General features: G+C 46.8%; 1 protein-coding gene across 1 annotated transcript; it reads right to left on the reverse strand.

Annotated features, from left to right (window-relative positions):
• Window positions 1–396: 396 nt before the first annotated feature.
• On the reverse strand, window positions 397–16,925 carry LOC140422528 (uncharacterized). Its single transcript, XM_072507551.1, has 2 exons — window positions 16,155–16,925; window positions 397–4,220 (listed from the first exon to the last, which is right to left on the reverse strand). The coding sequence occupies exon 2, from the start codon at window positions 3,857–3,859 to the stop codon at window positions 3,014–3,016; it is 846 nt and encodes a 281-aa protein (XP_072363652.1). The 5' UTR covers window positions 3,860–4,220; window positions 16,155–16,925; the 3' UTR covers window positions 397–3,013.
• Window positions 16,926–17,420: the final 495 nt, after the last annotated feature.

Consider the following 17,420-nt stretch of genomic DNA (forward strand, 5'->3'; position numbering starts at 1 on the left):
TTGGCTGCCATTTTGAACTTCAAAACAGTATTTCTAACCCTGGGCCTTCAAGTCGTAGATTGTTCCTTTTAGTCGAGAAGTTCGCAATATATATACATATATCTCGAACGCCGTAGAATACATATAAACCATCTGAGACTTGAGCCAATTTCACTCCGGATGTGTTCATAAGGAGAGTGTAGGGAGTCAACCGATTCTAAACAATCGCAGATCTGTAGGTCTCTTACCTCATTTCTGCCAATCCATATTAATAATAATATTAATAAAAATCTTTATTACTATTATCTGCTGCCGATTCTTTGGTAAGGCATTCGATATCTTCTCCGTGGCTCTTCTGACTGGCTCGTCAATTGTAGGATCTTGTATTTATATTCCGAATAAGAGGCAACAGTCCGGTTGATTGGAGGTGTCCAAAAGACATATTTATTGCTAAATATTCACTTTAATACACTTGCATAAGAACTGAATGAAAACATAGATCAAAATAATACATAAACTTGTCAAGACATAGCGAAAAGCGTTAAAACATAAACATAAGAAAAATATAAAGAAACCACTTCAAAACAAAAGTAATTTAACGGATGCTTCAAGAGTTCCAGAAAGCATGCGGCACTATGGCAGTGGTCAGCACTGCTGCCTCACAGCGCAGAGGTGCCAGTTTCGATCCCGACCCTGGGTCACTGTTCGTGTGGAGTTTGCATTCTCCCTGTGTCTGCGTGGGTCTCACCCCCACAACCCAGAAGGGCGGCACGGTAGCACAGTGGTTAGCACTGTTGCTTCACAGCTCCAGGGTCCCAGGTTCGATTCCCGGCTTGGGTCACTGTCTGTGCGGAGTCTGCACATCCTCCCCGTGTGTGCGTGGGTTTCCTCCGGGTGCTTCGGTTTCCTTCCACAGTCCAAAGATGTACAGGTTAGGTTGATTATCCATGCTAAATTTTCCCTTAGCATCCAAAAAAAAAGTTTAGGTGTGGTTACGGGTATAGAGTGGAGAAATGGGCTTGAGTAGGGTGCACTTTCCAAGGGCTGGTGCAGACTCGATGGACTGAATAGCCTCCTTCTGCACTGTAAATTCTATGATTCTATACGCAGGGTAGGTGGGTAGGCCATCCTAAATGACCCCTCAATTGGAAAAAAATAATTGGACACTCTTAATTTTATATTTTTTTTAAAGAATTCCGGAAAGCAACAATTCAGAACAGAACAATTGATCATACAATCTTACTCTTGAGGAAATCCTTATCTATGGTTTAGTCCCTTGTTTATTTTTCATTGGTTCTAATTCTCAGCTGAGGCTTCATGATTTGTTCAAAAAGGTATCTATCTCTTAAAAGGTGATTAGTTAATTAAACATTAATCATTCACTCAAGATTAATTAATGTTGCCATGGCATAGTCTAATATCTCCATACACTTTCTCATGGCTAGAGTCTTTGCATCTTGGCTAGCCATTAATCTTGCTCTAGTTACTTATTTGTTGCAATTTTTGTGAAATGTCTCTTCAAAACAATGACTTATTCATATTATGTTTCTTTACGTGGTATGCACATGGAACATTCATTGAAACAATCTTACAGACATGACCCTAAAGTTCAACAGTTTACTCATTATCTTGAACATTGACTATATTTTAATAATAACAATCGTTTTATTGTCACAAGTAGGCTTCAATGAAGTTACTGTGAAAAGCGCCCAGTCGCCACATTCCGGCGCCTGTTCGGGGAGGCCGGTACGGGAATTGAACCCGCGCTGCTGGCCTTGTTCTGCATTAAAAGCCAGCTGTTTAGCCCACTGTGCTAAACCAGCCCCTGGTTTTTGCAGACTAGGTATTTTCTTTAAAAATCATTCTTTTTCCTCGTCATATACTCAGTAAATTTCTTAAAGACCCCAAACAATTAACAAATCTACCACGATTTATTAACTTTCAACCACATTAATTTCTCCAGTACTATTTTTTCACTAATACTAATCTCTTTCAGTTCCTCGTGCTCACTGGTCCCTTGGTTCTCTAGTGCTTTTAGGGTAATTTTTGTACCTTCCTCCGTGAAGACATACACGCATTGTTTAGTTTCTCTGCCATTTCCTTATTCCCCATTATAAACTCTCCTGTCTCTGTCTGGAATGGACCCACATTGGTCTTTGCTAATCTTTTCCTTTTCACATTCCTACAGGAGCTTTTCCAGGTCTCCCCAGTTTGCTCTCATATTCTATTTTCTCTTTAGCAGTTTCTTGGTCCTCCTTTGCTGAATTCTAAAACAAGTCAATCCTCAGGCTCACGACTATTTGGGCCTCTTTATGAGCCTCTTCCTTTGATCTGATGGAATCTTTAACTTTTCTTGTTAGCCACGGTTGCATCACTTTTCCTGTTGGATTTTTATTTTCCCCAAGGAATATTTATTTGATGTAAATATGTAATAATTCATTTAACTGCTGGCGATTGCCTGTCTATCTTCATACCTTTAATTCCAATTCACCACCGGCAACTTTCCCCTCATACTGTGACAGTTTCCTTCTGTGAGGAACACCCAGATAAAGTAAACAAAAGAACCATGTGACCACCATAGCCCATCTTCATGGCAACGTGGCATGCATTGGGGGGTTCCAAACAGAACTTTCAACTAAATATCTTCCAACTTCCGAACACCCTTTCATTCTGTGATCCTTGTGAAATTTGAAGCCAGGTATTTGTAACAAGATTCAAAGAGCATCAGCCCCCAGGAGGCAAAGTCATGAGACCGGCCAGTCCAGCAGAAAGAAACCCACCGACCATCTCCGTTGACCAACTGTTAGAATGAACAAAATGCAGTCCTGGATGTAATTGCGAGCAGAAACAATAACAAAATCCAACCCCTGTAATCAATTGTGAACTTGTTGCTGTCTCAGTGGGTGTCACGAATCACAAAGTCCCTTCCGACACTGAGAGCAAGTGAATGGTCATCCCCAATGTGAACATGATGGTGTATCTGCAGGGTAGATAACTGAGCCCATGCCTTTCCACACTTTGAGCAGGTGAATAGCTACCCAGTGTGAACTCGTTGGTGTGACTGCAAGGTGGATGAATGACTGAATCCCTTCCCACACTGAGAGCAGGTGAACGGCCTCTCCCCAGTGTGAACACGCTGGTGTGACTTCAGGTTGGATAACTGAGTGAATCCCTTCCCACACCAAGAGCAAGTGAACGGTCTCTCCCCATTGTGAACTCTCTGGTGCGTCCGCAGGCTGAACAACCGAGTGAATCCCTTCCCACACTGAGAGCAGCTGTACGGCTTCTCCCCAGTGTGAACTCTCTGGTGTGTCCGCAGGCTGGATAACTGAGTGAATTCCTTCCCACACTGAGAGCAGGTGAACGGCTTCTCCCCCGTGTGAACTCGCAGATGTGTCTGCAGGTCAGATAACTGAGTGAATCCCTTCCCGCACTCCGAGCAGGTGAATGGCCTCTCTCCACTGTGAATTCGCTGATGTGACTTCAGGCTGGATGATTCACTGAATCCCTTCCCGCACTCAGAGCAGGTAAACGGCCTCTCCCCAGTGTGAATTTGCTGATGCTTACGCAGGGTGGATGAATGTCTGAATCTCTTCCCACACTGAGAGCAGGTGAATGGCCTCTCCCTATTGTGAATTCGCCGATGTGACTTCAGGCTGGATAACTCAGTGAATCCCTCCCCACACTGAGAGCAGGTGAATGGTCTCTCCCCAGTGTGAGTTCGCTCGTGTGACTTCAGGCTGGATAATCGAGTGAATCCCTTCTCACACACAGAGCAGGTGAACGGCCTCTCCCCAGTGTGAATGCGTCGATGAGCTTCCAGCACAGATGGGGCTTTGAATCCCTTCCCACAGTCCCCACATTTCCACGGTTTCTCCATGTTTTGGGTCTCCTCGTGTCTCTCCAGGTCGGACAATCAGTTGAAGCCTTGTCCACATACAGAACACGTGTACAGTCTCTCCTCACTGTGAACGGTGTGATGTTTTTTCAGGCTGTGTAACTGGTTAAAGCTCTATCCACAGTCAATGCTCTGGAACACTCTCACTCGGGTGTGTGTGTCTCGGGGCTTTTCCAGTCACACTGAAATTAAAATCTTCTGAAGCCGACAGAATAGACAAACATTTTTCCTTCTAGAATCAAAGGCCGACGATATTCAGGTCCCAAGGAATCGAGTGACTGTCAGGTGTTGATGTGATGTTTGCTGAGAGATTTCTGTCTGTAATTCCTCACCTTCTAACGTCCTGTAAAAACAATTTACAAAAGTTAGCATTGTCAGTACAGGACAGAAATTCAGAACAGACAATTCTAGTTCCTCTCTCATTCCCCAAAAACTGTAAATCTCCATCCCACACACTCTCCCTCCATTCTCACTCTGCTGTATCTAATATTCACCCTCCCAATTCTCCTGAAGGTGCTGATTCAGGCCGAAAGACAGATCTGTGCTCACTGCTTCCTGACCAAGACAGAGATCATAACAAATAGGAGCTGCAGTCAGCCATTTGGCCCATCGAGCCTGCTCAACCATTCAATTAGATAATTGGCTGATCTACCTCAGTTCGATTTTCCCACACTATCTCCCATATCGCTCGATATCTTCAATATCTAGAAACCTGTCAATCTCCGTCTTGAAAATACGATGACTGAGGCTCCACAGTCCTCTGGGGTAGAGAATTCCAAAGCTTCACCACATCCTCAAGTGAGGAAATCCCTCCTCATCTCAGCTTTCTCCCCATTTCCCTGCCTGTTCCCCATAACCCTCGACTCCCTCGTCAATCAGAAGTCTGTCTGGGGGGGGGGGGAAAACCATGTGATGCGGGCGCGAGTAGTTGTTTTACCGCAGGTTCTGGCGCACTTGCCTATAATCCATCATTTATCCTGGTTGCCTGGCACTCATCTACATCGTACTTGAATCAATATTTGTTGTCACGTCGCTGGAAGACTTTGGGATTAGCTTTGGTAAGATTTTGCTGAAAAAAGGGCCAGCACGATGGCGCAGTGGTTAGCACTGCTGCCTCACGGTGACAAGGATCCGGGTTCGATCCCGGCCCCAGATCACTGTCCGTGTGGAGTTTGCACATTCTCCCCGTGTCTGCGTGGGTCTCACCCCCACAACCCAAGGATGTGCAGGGTAGGTGGGTTAGCCACGCTGAATTGAACCTTAATTTAAAAAAAACAAAATATGTCAAGAAATCCGTCGATAAACGAGCGCAGGAGGATTCAGTGGGGGTGGAGCCGCCTTTTCAACGTGGCGGCCTGACCCTCTGGCGGTCTCTCGACCCCGCCCTCTCCTGGACTCTCTCGGAGGCGGTGAAAATGATGACTGCCGACATTCTCCGTGTTATTGACCAGAGGCTGAGTGAGCTGACTCTATATCTGTGAGCTCCTGAGGCCGAGCTGCAAAACACCATGAAGAGGCTCGATGATCCGGAGGAGAGAATATTGAACGTTGAGCAAGATGCCTCCTCGGCGGAGGCAAGAATTCAATCCTTGGAAAACCGGCCGAATGATGTGGTGGACTCCTGGAGGACTTGAAGAACCGAGGGTCAGAGAAAGAACATCCGAGTCGTCGGCCTGCCAGAAGGTGTGGAGGGTGAGGCTCCCGTTAGGTTCTTCGAGGACCGGCTGCCACGTTTTCTCAAGCTGGATGTGAGGCCTGGGTGTTTCAAATTAGAAAGGGCATCGGATCCTGTCTTTGAGGCCGAGGGATAGTTTTCATCCCAGGCCTGTAATCATTCACTTCCACAACCTGAAAGATCACCAGAAGGTCCTGGAGACGGGTGAGGTGCGGTGGGACCCGGCTCCATGAGGGAGTGAGGATTTCCTTCTTCCAGGACTTTTCGGCAGCCGCACAAACGGAGCATCAAGGCTTCGATGAAGTTTGAAGGGAACTCAAGGCTGTGGGAGTGAATTCTGTCGCTTTATCCTGAGACCCTGAAAATTATATCCGACAACTCCGTCAAGTCTTTCGATAATCCGACTACTGCCTCGGCCTTCGTTAAATCCATGAAGGGCAACAATAATAATAATAATGAAAATCCCTTATTGTCACAAGTAGGCTTCAATGAAGTTACTGTGAAAAGCCCCTAGTCGCCACATTCCGGCGCCTGTTCGGAGAGGCCGGTACAGGAATTGAACCCGCGCTGCTGATTTGGAGGGCTGGTTTAGCTCACTTGGCTAGACAGCTGGTTCATGATCCAGAGAAACACCAACAGCGCGGATTCCCTGTAACAGCTGAGGTTATCCATGAAGGCCTTGCCTTCTCAATCTTGCCCCTCACCTGAGATGTGGTGATCCTCAGGTTAAATCACCACCAGTCAGCTCACCCCCTCAAAGACGTCCACAAAGGCAAGGATTTGGAGGGATGGTTTGCTGCTCAGACTAACTCAGGCTCTAATCTGGACTCTTTCCTTATCACTGTTTTGTTGTCTGAATTTGTTATCTTTTATCCTGTTGAAGGGAGTTGTTATTCTGTGAGCGCCGATTGAATGTCTTCTTCTCCTCGAGTGTTGCAGGGACTCGGATTATCTTATCTCAGTTATGGTAGATGTGCCGTGTCCTTATTATCCGTCATCTTTCTTCTATTATCCGAGCGTTAATCATGGCAGAACCTAGTGGCGCCATTGCCGAAGGGTGGGTGGTGGTGGATGCAGGTCTTCACGTGTGGGTCTAAAATGCGAGAGGGACATTCGATTCCCATTCCCTTGTTGGCCCTTCTTTTCTTCTCCTCAGTTTGGAGAAGGTATCCTGAGGGTAACGAAAGTCTGGCCGTGGGGTTAATCCTCCGGGTCCTCAGTCTTATTGAGGAATGTCCCCTTGGATCTATGGTGGTGGTGATTCTTTTGTATTTTTGTTATTATGGGAGGGTTTATGTGTTGTTGACTTTATCCTACTCTGGTACAGACGGGGCTTTTATCTGTGAAAGGAGCAGTTTGGGGAGACTTTGGTGCCTCTGGTGTAAAGTGAGTTGGAGGAGGGGGTAATGGCGCACGCCCGATCGTGGCACAAAAATCTGTTCCTGTTCATCGAATCATAGAAAGATTACAGCACAGACAGAGGCCATTGGGCCCAACTTTTTCACGCCAGCCCGAGGACACCCAGGTATCCTTTCTAATCCACCTTGCTGCACCCGGCCCGATAGCTTAGAGCACTTAAGGTGCATAGCCAGGTACTTTTTAAAAGATGTGGAGATGTCGGCGTTGGATTGGGGTGAGCACAGTAAGAAGTCTTACAACACCAGGTTAAAGTCCAACAGGTTTGTTTGGAATCACTCACCTAATGAAGGAGCTACGCTCTGAAAGCTAGTGATTCCAAATAAACTCGTTGGACTTTAACCTGGCGTTGTAAGGCTTTCGAAAAGTGTTTAGGGTCTCTACCCCCACAGCCAACTCGGGCAGCCAATTCCAGACTCCCACAGCCCTCTGTGTAAAAAGGTTTGACCTCATGTCCCCTCTACACCTTCTGCCACTTATCTTGAATCTACGTCCCCTGGTTCTAGAATTCCCCACCAAGGGAGACAGTATTATCCTGTCCATCCGATCTCTTCCCCGCTTAATTGAATACACTTCAGTTAAGTCATCCCTCAGCCTTCTTTGTTCCAAGGAAAATGACCCCAACCTATCCAAACTCTCTCCTCAGAGACACACTTTTCTAGCCCTGGCAACATTCCTGTAAACCTCTTCTGTACTCTCTCCAGAGCACTCTTTGGGCAGCACGGTAGCACAGTGGTTAGTACAATTGCTTCACAGCTCCAGGGTCCCAGGTTCGATTCCCGGCTTGGGTCACTGTCTGTGCGGAGTCTGTACATCCTCCCCGTGTGTGCGTGGGTTTCCTCCGGGTGCTCTGGTTTCCTCCCACAGTCCAAAGATGTGCAGGTTAGGTGGATTGGCCATGATAAATTGCCCTTCTTGTCCAAAATTGCCCTTAGTCTTAAGTGCGGTTGCTGGGTTATGGGGTAGGGTGGAGGTGTGGGCTTGGATAGGGTGCTCTTTCCAAGAGCCGGTGCAGACTCGATGGGCCGAATGGCCTCCTTCTGCACTGTAAATTCTATGATTTCTACAATAACGTCCTTCGTGTAATGTGGCCACCAGAAATGCACACAACATTCCAGTTGTGGCCTCATCAGTGTTTTATACAATTCTAACATCCTCTCCTTACTTTTACTTTACTGTTCCCTCTGTCGCCTACTTAATGGAGTCAGGGTCAACCCGCTGAAAGAGCACCCTACCTAGGCCCACTCCCCAGCCCCATCACGTAACCTCATCTAACCTGCATATCCCTGGCCACGAACGGGACAACGTAACACGGTCAATCCACCTCACCTGCAGATATTTGGACTGTGGGAGGAAACCAGGGCACCAGGAGCAAACCCACGCTGACACAGGGAGAATATGTTAAACTCCACACAGACCCAAGGCCAGAATTGAACTCGGGTCCCTGGCGCTGTGAGGCAGTGTGCTAACCACTGTGCCACCGTGCCGCCCCAAGTTTTGCTTTCCCAGACCTTGGTTCTGGACAAAGAACAAAGAAAAGTACAGCACAGGAACAGGCCCTTCGGCCCTCCAGGTCTGTGCCGACCATGATGCCCTAACTAAAAAAACCTTCTGCTCTTACTCGGTCCGTATCCCTCTATTTCCTCCCCATTCATGTATCCATCCAGATGCCTCTTGAATGTTGCTAATGTGCCTGTTTCCACCACATCCTCTGGCAGCCCGTTCCAGGCTCTCACCACTCTCTGTGTGAGAAACTCAACCCACACATCTCCCTTAAACTTCCCCCTCTCAACTTCAACCTGTGCCCCCTTGTAATTGACACTTCACCCTTGGAAAAAGCCTCTGACTATCCACCCTGTCTATGCCTCTCACAATTTGGCTGACCTCTATCAGGTCTCCATTCAGCCTCCATCTTTCCAGTGAAAATAATCCCAGTTTATTCGACCTCTCCTCATAGCCAACCCCCTCGAGACCAGGCAACATCCTGGTGAATCTTCTTTGCACTCTCTCCAAAGCTTCCACGTCCTTCTGATAACGTGGTGACCAGAGCTGCCCGCAATACTCCAAATGCAGCCTCACCAAGGTTTTATATTGCTGCAACATGATTTCCCAAATCCTGTACTCAATACCCCGGCTGATGAAGGCAAGCATGCCATTTCCTTCTTAATCACCTTGGCCACCTGTGTTGCCACTTTTAGGGAACTGTGGACATGCATGCCCAGATCCCTCTGTATGTTAATGTTCCTCAGGGTTCTGCCATTTACAGTATAATTCATACCTAGATTTGATCCTCCAAAATGCATCACCTCGCATTTGTCCGGATTAATCTCCATCTGCCGTTTCTGTGCCGAAATCTCCAACCTATCTATATCCTGTACTGTCCTTTGACGATCCCCGGCACTATCAGCAACTCCGCCATCTTTGTGTCAGCCACAAACGTTCTAATCAGACCACCCACATTTTCCTCCAGATCATTTATATATACTACAAACAACAGAGGTCCCAGCACTGATCCCTGCGGAACACCACTAGCTACAGATCTCCATTCTGAACACCCTTCCATTGTTACTCTCTGTTTCTACAACCAAGCCAGTTCTGTGTCCATCTAGCCAGCCCATCCCGAATCCCATGTGATTTTAATTTTTGTACCAGCCTGCCATGTGGGGCCTTGTCAAACACCTTACTAAAGTCCATAAAAACTACATTCACAGCCCTTCCCCCATCAATTTTCTTTGTCACCTCTTCAAAAAACTCAATCAAGTTGGTGAGACATGACCTTCCCTTTACAAAACTATGCTGCCTTTCACTAACTAGTACATTTTCCTCCAAATGTGCAGACATCCTGTCCCTCAGTATCTTTTCCAAAAAGATACGCGCCCACCACACCCCTGCCAAATCTCTCCCGAGTTCCCACCCAACCTCAACCCTCCACCTGACTCTACTACCCTAACAGAAGGAAAAATATCCTCTCCTTTCTTAAGGAGAAAGTCGACATAGCTTTATGACAGGAAACCCATCTGGATGATGAGGAACACTTTAAATTGAGGCGGGATTGGGTGGGGCAGGTTTTAGCCTCCTCCTCTTCAAGTAGCAGGGGTGTGGCAATCCTTATTAATAAAAATATCCCTTTTAAGGTTGAAACCTGCACCAAGGACAAAGGAGATGGATATGTGATCATTAGAGGTTCGGTGCTGTAGGATCTTCTTATTTTTCTTCCAAAAATAAGGTACTCAGTCCGGTTGATAGAGGTGTCCAAAACATGCTTTATTACTAAAAATTTACTTAATACACTTGCTAAGAACTGAATCAAAGCTTAGATCAAACAGTACATAAACTGGACAGAACATTGCGAAAAGCTTTAAACATAAAAGCATAACTAAATCACTTTAAACACTTGGATAGGGGCTGATTTAGCACACTCGGCTAAATCGCTGGCTTTGAAAGCAGACCAAGGCAGGCCAGCAGCAGGGTTCAATTCCCGTACCAGCCTCCCCGAACAGGCGCCGGAATGTGGCGACTAGGGGCTTTTCACAGTCACTTCATTTGAAGCCTACTTGTGACAATAAGCGATTTTCATTTCATTTCATTTTCAGATGATTCAAGAACTCAGGAAGGATGGAATTCAAGAACGAAACCTCACCCACGAGCTCTTACTTTTTAAAAATAAATTTAGAGTACCCAATTAATTTTTTCCAATTAAGGGGCAATTTAGCGTATTCAATCCACCTACCTTGCACATCTTTGGGTTGTGGGGGCGAAACCCACGCAAACACGGGGAGAATGTGCAAACTCCACACGGACAGTGACCCAGAGCCGTGATCGAACCTGGGACCTCGGCGCCGTGAGACTGCAGTGCTACCACTGCACCACCGTGCTGCCCACAAGGTCTTACTTTTAAGGGAATCCATATCTATGGTCTAACCCCTTATCTACTCTCTTTGGTTAATAATTCTCAGCTGAGGCTTTCTGATTTATTCAAACAACTGTCTGTCACTTAGAACATGATTTGTTATCCAGGCATTGGTCATTACTTAAAATTCGCCAATGCCCATCAAATTAAGTAAATGTCTGCGTGCATCTGCCACCATTGCCATTCTGACAAAGATAAGATGCTTGCATTAACCTTGCTTTTGATATATTTTAAGCAATAAATGTTTCTGTTGCTAGGCTGTGGTACTTTCTTATTACTAAATGTTTTGTGGAACAATGGTCAACTCATTACGAAGGCTATTATGCAACTTTTCTTTTGAAAAAATGTTAACTTTGTGCAGCAATTCTCATATTTTTATCTGAAACCATGACTTTGGCTTTGTGGATATTCCATTTTCTGTCTAAGTACTGAATTTAAAATATATAAAATCAATTCTTCAAAGTCCCAAATAAATCAATGAAGCAATCAGTACATCAATAAATCTGTAATCTATCGGTGCATGCAGATGATGTTTCAATAATGAATGTTTATGGATCCCCGGATTACTCCCTGGAGTTCATGACAAAGGTTTTTGTGGATTTTGCAGAGTTAGCTTCAACTAACTCTTTTGTGGTTGGTGACATCAGCTGTCCCTTAAATCCTCTGATAGAGAAGCTCCCGGTTACCAGGAACCCCCCACGCTGCAAGTTAGGGTGTTGGTCTTGGCTTGTGATTTGATGAATGTAGGAATTTCAGAGATATTGTAGTCTGGGTATTTGGTGCAGTAAGGGTTAAAAGCCTGCATTAGTGTGTGTGACTGCTGCAGTCATGTTTCTAAAACAAATCCTAGTTTGAAAGATAACTAAGTTTTGGACAGTACGAAGTCTTACAACACCAGGTTAAAGTCCAACAGGTTTGTTTCGATGTCATAAGTTTTGGAGGCAGAGGTGCAATTTTTTTTGATAAACATTTTATCAAGGCATTTATGGTTTTATAATAATAAAAGACACAAGTACAGATATAAACATAGTTCAACGCGTAACACACACCTCCATCTCCCACAGTTCTTGCCTAAGCTAGGCCGACATAGTCCAACTCCCTCCCCCCTCCTCCCCCCCACTTGCTCCTTAACCACCCCCCACTATATTGAATCTGCTGACAGTTCAATTTTCTCCGAAGAAGTCGCTAAACCGCTGCTACCTCCGAATGAACCCCAATGATGAACCTCTCAGGACGAACTTGATTTTCTCAAGCCTGAGAAACCCAGCCATGTCACTAACCCCTACCCCTGCTTTCAGGGGCTTTGAGTCCCTCCATGCTAGTAAGATCCCTCTCCGGGCTACCAAGGAGGCAAACGCCAAAACATCAGCCTCTCTCGCACCCTGGACTCCAGGGTCTTCCAACATTCAAAAAATCGCCACCTCTGGACTCGGTGCCACCCTCACATTTAACACCGTGGACATGACATCTGCAAATCCCTGCCAGAATCCCCTGAGCTTCGGGCATGCCCAAAATATGTGGACATGATTTGTGGGACCTCCTGCACATCGCCCACAACCTGTCCTCTACTCCAAAAAACCGGCCCATCTTGGCCACCGTCACGTGTGCCCGGTGGACCACCTTGAATTGTATCAGGCTGAGCCTGGCACATGATGACTCTGCACAGGGCATCCCCCCACAGACCCGCCTCTAACTCCTTACCCAACTCATCTTTCCATTTACATTTTGTCTCGCCTAAGTGGGTTTCCTCCCACTCCACGAGTTCTTTGTAAATTTCCGATACCTTCCCCTCCCCCAATCCCGTTCTAGAAACGATCTTGTCCTGTATCCCCTGTGACGGAAGGAGCGGAAAGGTAAAAACCTGCCTTCACACAAAATCCCTTACCTGGAGATATTGGAATCCATTCCCTCCTGGCAGTTCAAACTTCATTTCCAGATCCTCCAGACCGGGAAAGCTCCCATCAATAAACAGATCCCCCAGCCTCTCAATGCCTGTTCTCTGCCACCTCTGAAACTCCCCCATCCATCAATCCCGGCACAAACCAGTGATTACCACAGATTGGAGCCCCTCTACTCCCATATGCTGCCGCCATTGCCCCCAGACTCTCAGGACCGGCACGCCATGGTGCAATTAAGTGTCGCTAAAAAGGTTGGGCTAATGGAATGCGGTTTGGATTAAGGGGCTTCCCTGTGGAGTTAATTGGATTTCAGTTTGGCAAGTTGATGTCATTACAGGGAGGAGCCACGGTATCAGGATTTTACAGAAAAGCTGTGTTTTAGTTGATAGTTCAAGATGTGAGCAGAGGTCAAGCACCTCAGTTCAGTTAAAAAGATATGTCTGTAGCTAGATTAGCAGTTTCTTTCCAAGCAGTTCAGAAGAGTGGAATTAGAAGCTGAGCTGAAACAGATGCCGAGGAAATACAGCCAGAGTTTCTGCATGGTTCTCACAGGATTCAGATCTTTTCTTTAAAGCGGTGACACAAGATCTCTCTTTCTCAAAGAACACCCCAAGGGCTAGCTGTGTTTAATGGTGGATTGGGAGCGGAGATTTATTTTGTTGTTTGAGTGGGAATAAAGGTAGCAGTTAAGGATTACTGTATTCACTATATTGATTAGCCTTGGCTAAGGGCTAATTGTCAGCTGTTTTCTGGTGTGATGATAAATATATTTAAATACTGTGTTAGTAAAGTTTATTTTGATCTACCGTCTGCATATTTTTCATGAAATCACCTGTCTTAAATAATAAAATAAAATATTGGGGGTTGTGTCCAGTATCCGAGCCACTGTTGGGGTCTGGTCCGGGATCATAATAGTGAGGACGTGGGTTATGTGGATGTTTAGAGAACTTTGCAACCGAGGGGCGGAGATTTTACCTTCTTTCCAGCCCCACATCAATGTCATACTAGAATCGATTACCTTTTTGTGCCAAGAATGGTCCTACACCTGGTGTCCTCTTGCACACAGGGAGCATCGTAATGGTGGACCATGTCCCCTTTTTTCCAGCATGTTTGGTCGAGGGTTCATCCCCAGGTCAAGAATGTGGAGGTTTGATGCCTCCCTCAAAAGAGATACTTGATTTACTATGCACTTTAAGAAAGAGTTTGAGTTCTTCCTTTCAGTAAACTCGACTCCTGGTATTTCCCCCTCCATTTTGTGGGAGACGTGTAGTTTATGCTCGGGGCTGATCATTTCTTACACTGCGAATAAAAGGTGCAGAATGCTGGAGAACCGGCGGCATCAGGAGGTTTGTCTGGAGAAGGAGAATTATAAGAAGGCCCCGAGTAAGCTATTTCTGAAGGAGGTTAATGTAGCAAGAGTGGCTTTGGACTCCCTGTTGAGTCAGCAGGCCGAGAAACGTTGCGAGATAGAGGTCGTGCGAGTTTGGGAATAAGCTGAGCAAATACTTGGCCTGTTTGACAAAGAAAAAGGCCGACTTTAGAGCGATTCCCTCTATGCGACTTGGGGGATGGATAAGGGTCATGAAGACAGAGGAAATCAACAGGGATTTTGGGAATTCTATGCAGGATTATACAAGAGGACTGATGATGTGTTGGTGGGTGTGGAACATTTTTTCTCTTTCCTGATGCATCCGGAGGCCTCAGAAAGCCAGCGTGAGGCTCTTAATAATCCCCTTTCTAGGGAAGAGATGTCAAAGGCCCTGAAGGAGCTGCAACCGGGTAATGTGCTGGGACCGGATGGTTGTGGGTGTGGGTTTTATAGGGGGTTTGAGGATTTGTTGTCAGACCTGTTAGTGGGCATGTTTTGTCACTCTTTTGACTCGGGATGCTGCAGTGACTCTTTGTGAGGCTAACATCTCTTTGATTATGAAGGCGGACAAGGACCCAAAGGATTGGGCCCCTCATCACCCAATCTCTCCTTTGAATGTTGACTTGAAACTGCTATCTAACGTTTTGGTGATAGAGCCGGTGGACATTCTTCCGCCAATCACGCGGGAGGACCAAGCTGGGTTGATAAGGGGAACGTTTTCCAGTAACAATGTTGGAAGGTTGCTGAATGTGATTCAGGCTTTTCAGAAATATGCATTGGATGGGCTGGTGATCTCCTTCGATGCAGAGAAGGCTTTTGCTCGAGTTGAGTGGAATTACCTGGTGTATCCGCTGTGAGGCTTCGGGTTGGGTGAGGATTATATTGAGTGGATTCAGTTGTTACATCACAGACCGGCATCGGTGGTGCTCACCAATGGTTTAAGGGTATCGAAGTTTGAGCTTCAGAGAGGGACTAGACTGGGCTGCCCTCTGTCCCCCTTGCTGTTTGCATTGGCCATTGAACCCTTGCCGGAGGTTATTAGATCTGATCCTCTAAAATCAGGACTGGGTGTTGGGGTGTGGCAGCACAAGATCATCCTGTGTGCAGATGAGGGTTGCTGTTTGTCTCAAACCCTAGAGTTTCAGTCCCGGACATTCTTGAAGCAGTGGATAGATTTAGTGCCTGCTCTGGTTATAAGATCAATTTTACTGAGTCCGAGCCCATGCCAGTGGGGAGGCGTTGAGGTGTAAGCCCCCTCCTCTTGCTAACTTCCCCTTCAGATGGTCCCCCTTGGGATTTAAATATCTGGGAATGTCAGTGGTATAGACAGCTATATGGGGCCAACATTCCACAGCTGATGGTGACTATTAGGTGGGGCCTTGCCCGGTGGTCAGCTCTTCCGATTTCCTGGTGAGGGAGGATCTCCTTCATTAAAATGAATGTGTTGCCCAGACTGTTGTACTTAGGTGGATTGGCCATGATAAATTGCCCTTAGTGTCCAAAATTACCCTTAGTGTTGGGTGGGGTTACTGGGTTATGGGGAGAGGGTGGAGGTGTTGACCTTGGGTAGGGTGCTCTTTCCAAGAGCCGGTGCAGACTCGATGGGCCAAATGGCCTCCTTCTGCACTGTAAATTCCATGAAACTCTACAGATGCTGCATATACTGCTGTCGACCAGAGTCATTAAGGAAATTAATGGAATGATTAGTACGTTTATCTGGAACAAAAAGAAACCTCGCGTCAAGTTTGTTCAGGTCCAATTTTCAGGAGCTGAGGGAGGGGTGAGTCTCCCGAATATCAGACTCTATCAACTGGCCTCTCGTCTAAGGTGTCAAGCCGAGAGAGCAAAGGATGTCAATGTCTTTAAGAGAGAGAGAGACCTGGGCCAAGCTTTCCAGACACTGCACCCTCCCTGGATTCACATCCTTTCCCTTCAGTTGCAAGTGACCAATTGAAGGTCAGAATGAGAAGAGAAATGGAAAAGGGGTGAATGGAAAGTGTTTTACTCACAGATATTGAAGATGTTGCAGTCACACAAAGCCCGCGCTCGGATTGGTTGGAGGACGTCGGTCCTTCCGGTCCACCAAGTCTTTCCATTGGTCAACACGTCAGCAGGACAATCAGGGGGCGGGCTCTCCCCCGCGCACGCGCACCAACCTCTCCCTCTTCGACGTGCGCATCAGCTGGTTGCATGGAAACCTTGTCTCCAGGAGGTGTCAAGGAGGGTGGGTAACAATGGGAGGGTCCTCGCGTCGGACGGTTGTTGACGGCACCGGCCAGAGAGAGAAGCCACTCGGTGATCTTCCGCTTCCGCGACCGGACTGCGCATGTGCAGGAGGGGAGGGGGACGATGCGCATGTGCAAGGGAGAGTCCACTCTCTGACCTTCAAGCTGAGGTGTTGACCAATGGGAATAGTCGGAGGACTCTTGTCCTCCAGCCAATCAGAGTACTGATTTTGTGTCATTGAGGATTCAGCTTCACACAGACTGAAGGTTCCTCCTGTCTCCAATGTATCGAATTTAGAGTGCCGAACATAGAACATACAGTGCAGAAGGAGGCCATTCGGCCCATCGAGTCTGCACCGACCCACATAAGCCCTCACTCCACCCTATCCCCGTAACCCAATAACCCCTCCTAACCTTTTTGGTCACTAGGGGCAATTTATCATGGCCAATCCACCTAACCTGCACATCTTTGGATTGTGGGAGGAAACCAGAGCACCCGGACAAAACCCACGCAGACACGGGGAGAACATGCAGACTCCGCACAGAGTGACCCAAGCTGGGAATTGAACCTGGGACCCTGGAGCTGTGAAGCAGCTGTGCTAACCACTGTGCTATCAGTGCAGAAGGAGGCCCATCGAGTCTGTACCGGGCCTTGGAAAGAGCACCGTACTTAAGCCCACACCTCCACCATATCCCCGTGACCCAGTTACCCCACCTACCCATTTTGGACACTAAGGGGCAATTTACTTGGGCAATCCACCTAATGGACATTTTTGGACTGTGGGAGGAAACCGGACAGTGACCCACACCAGGAATCGAAAATGGGACCATTTGCGAGTAAAACACTTTCTTTTCTCCCCCTTTCCATTTCTTCCCTCATTCTGGCCTTCAATTGGTGACTTACAGCAACTGAAAAAAAAGGATGTGAATCCAGGGAGGGTGCAGACTCTGGAAAGCTTGGCCCAGGTCTCTCTCTCTCCCTTAAAGACATTGATATCCTTTGCTCCCTCAGCTTGACACATTTATTTGTCTGGCTAAAAGGATGGTCTC

This window comes from Scyliorhinus torazame, chromosome 5 (genome assembly GCF_047496885.1).
Source record: "Scyliorhinus torazame isolate Kashiwa2021f chromosome 5, sScyTor2.1, whole genome shotgun sequence".
Classification (NCBI taxonomy): domain Eukaryota; kingdom Metazoa; phylum Chordata; class Chondrichthyes; order Carcharhiniformes; family Scyliorhinidae; genus Scyliorhinus; species Scyliorhinus torazame.

What these genes read in the sequence shown, in the direction of transcription:
- LOC140422528 (XM_072507551.1), bottom strand. Translation starts at nt 3,859, where the DNA reads ATGGAGAAACCGTGGAAATGTGGGGACTGTGGGAAGGGATTCAAAGCC.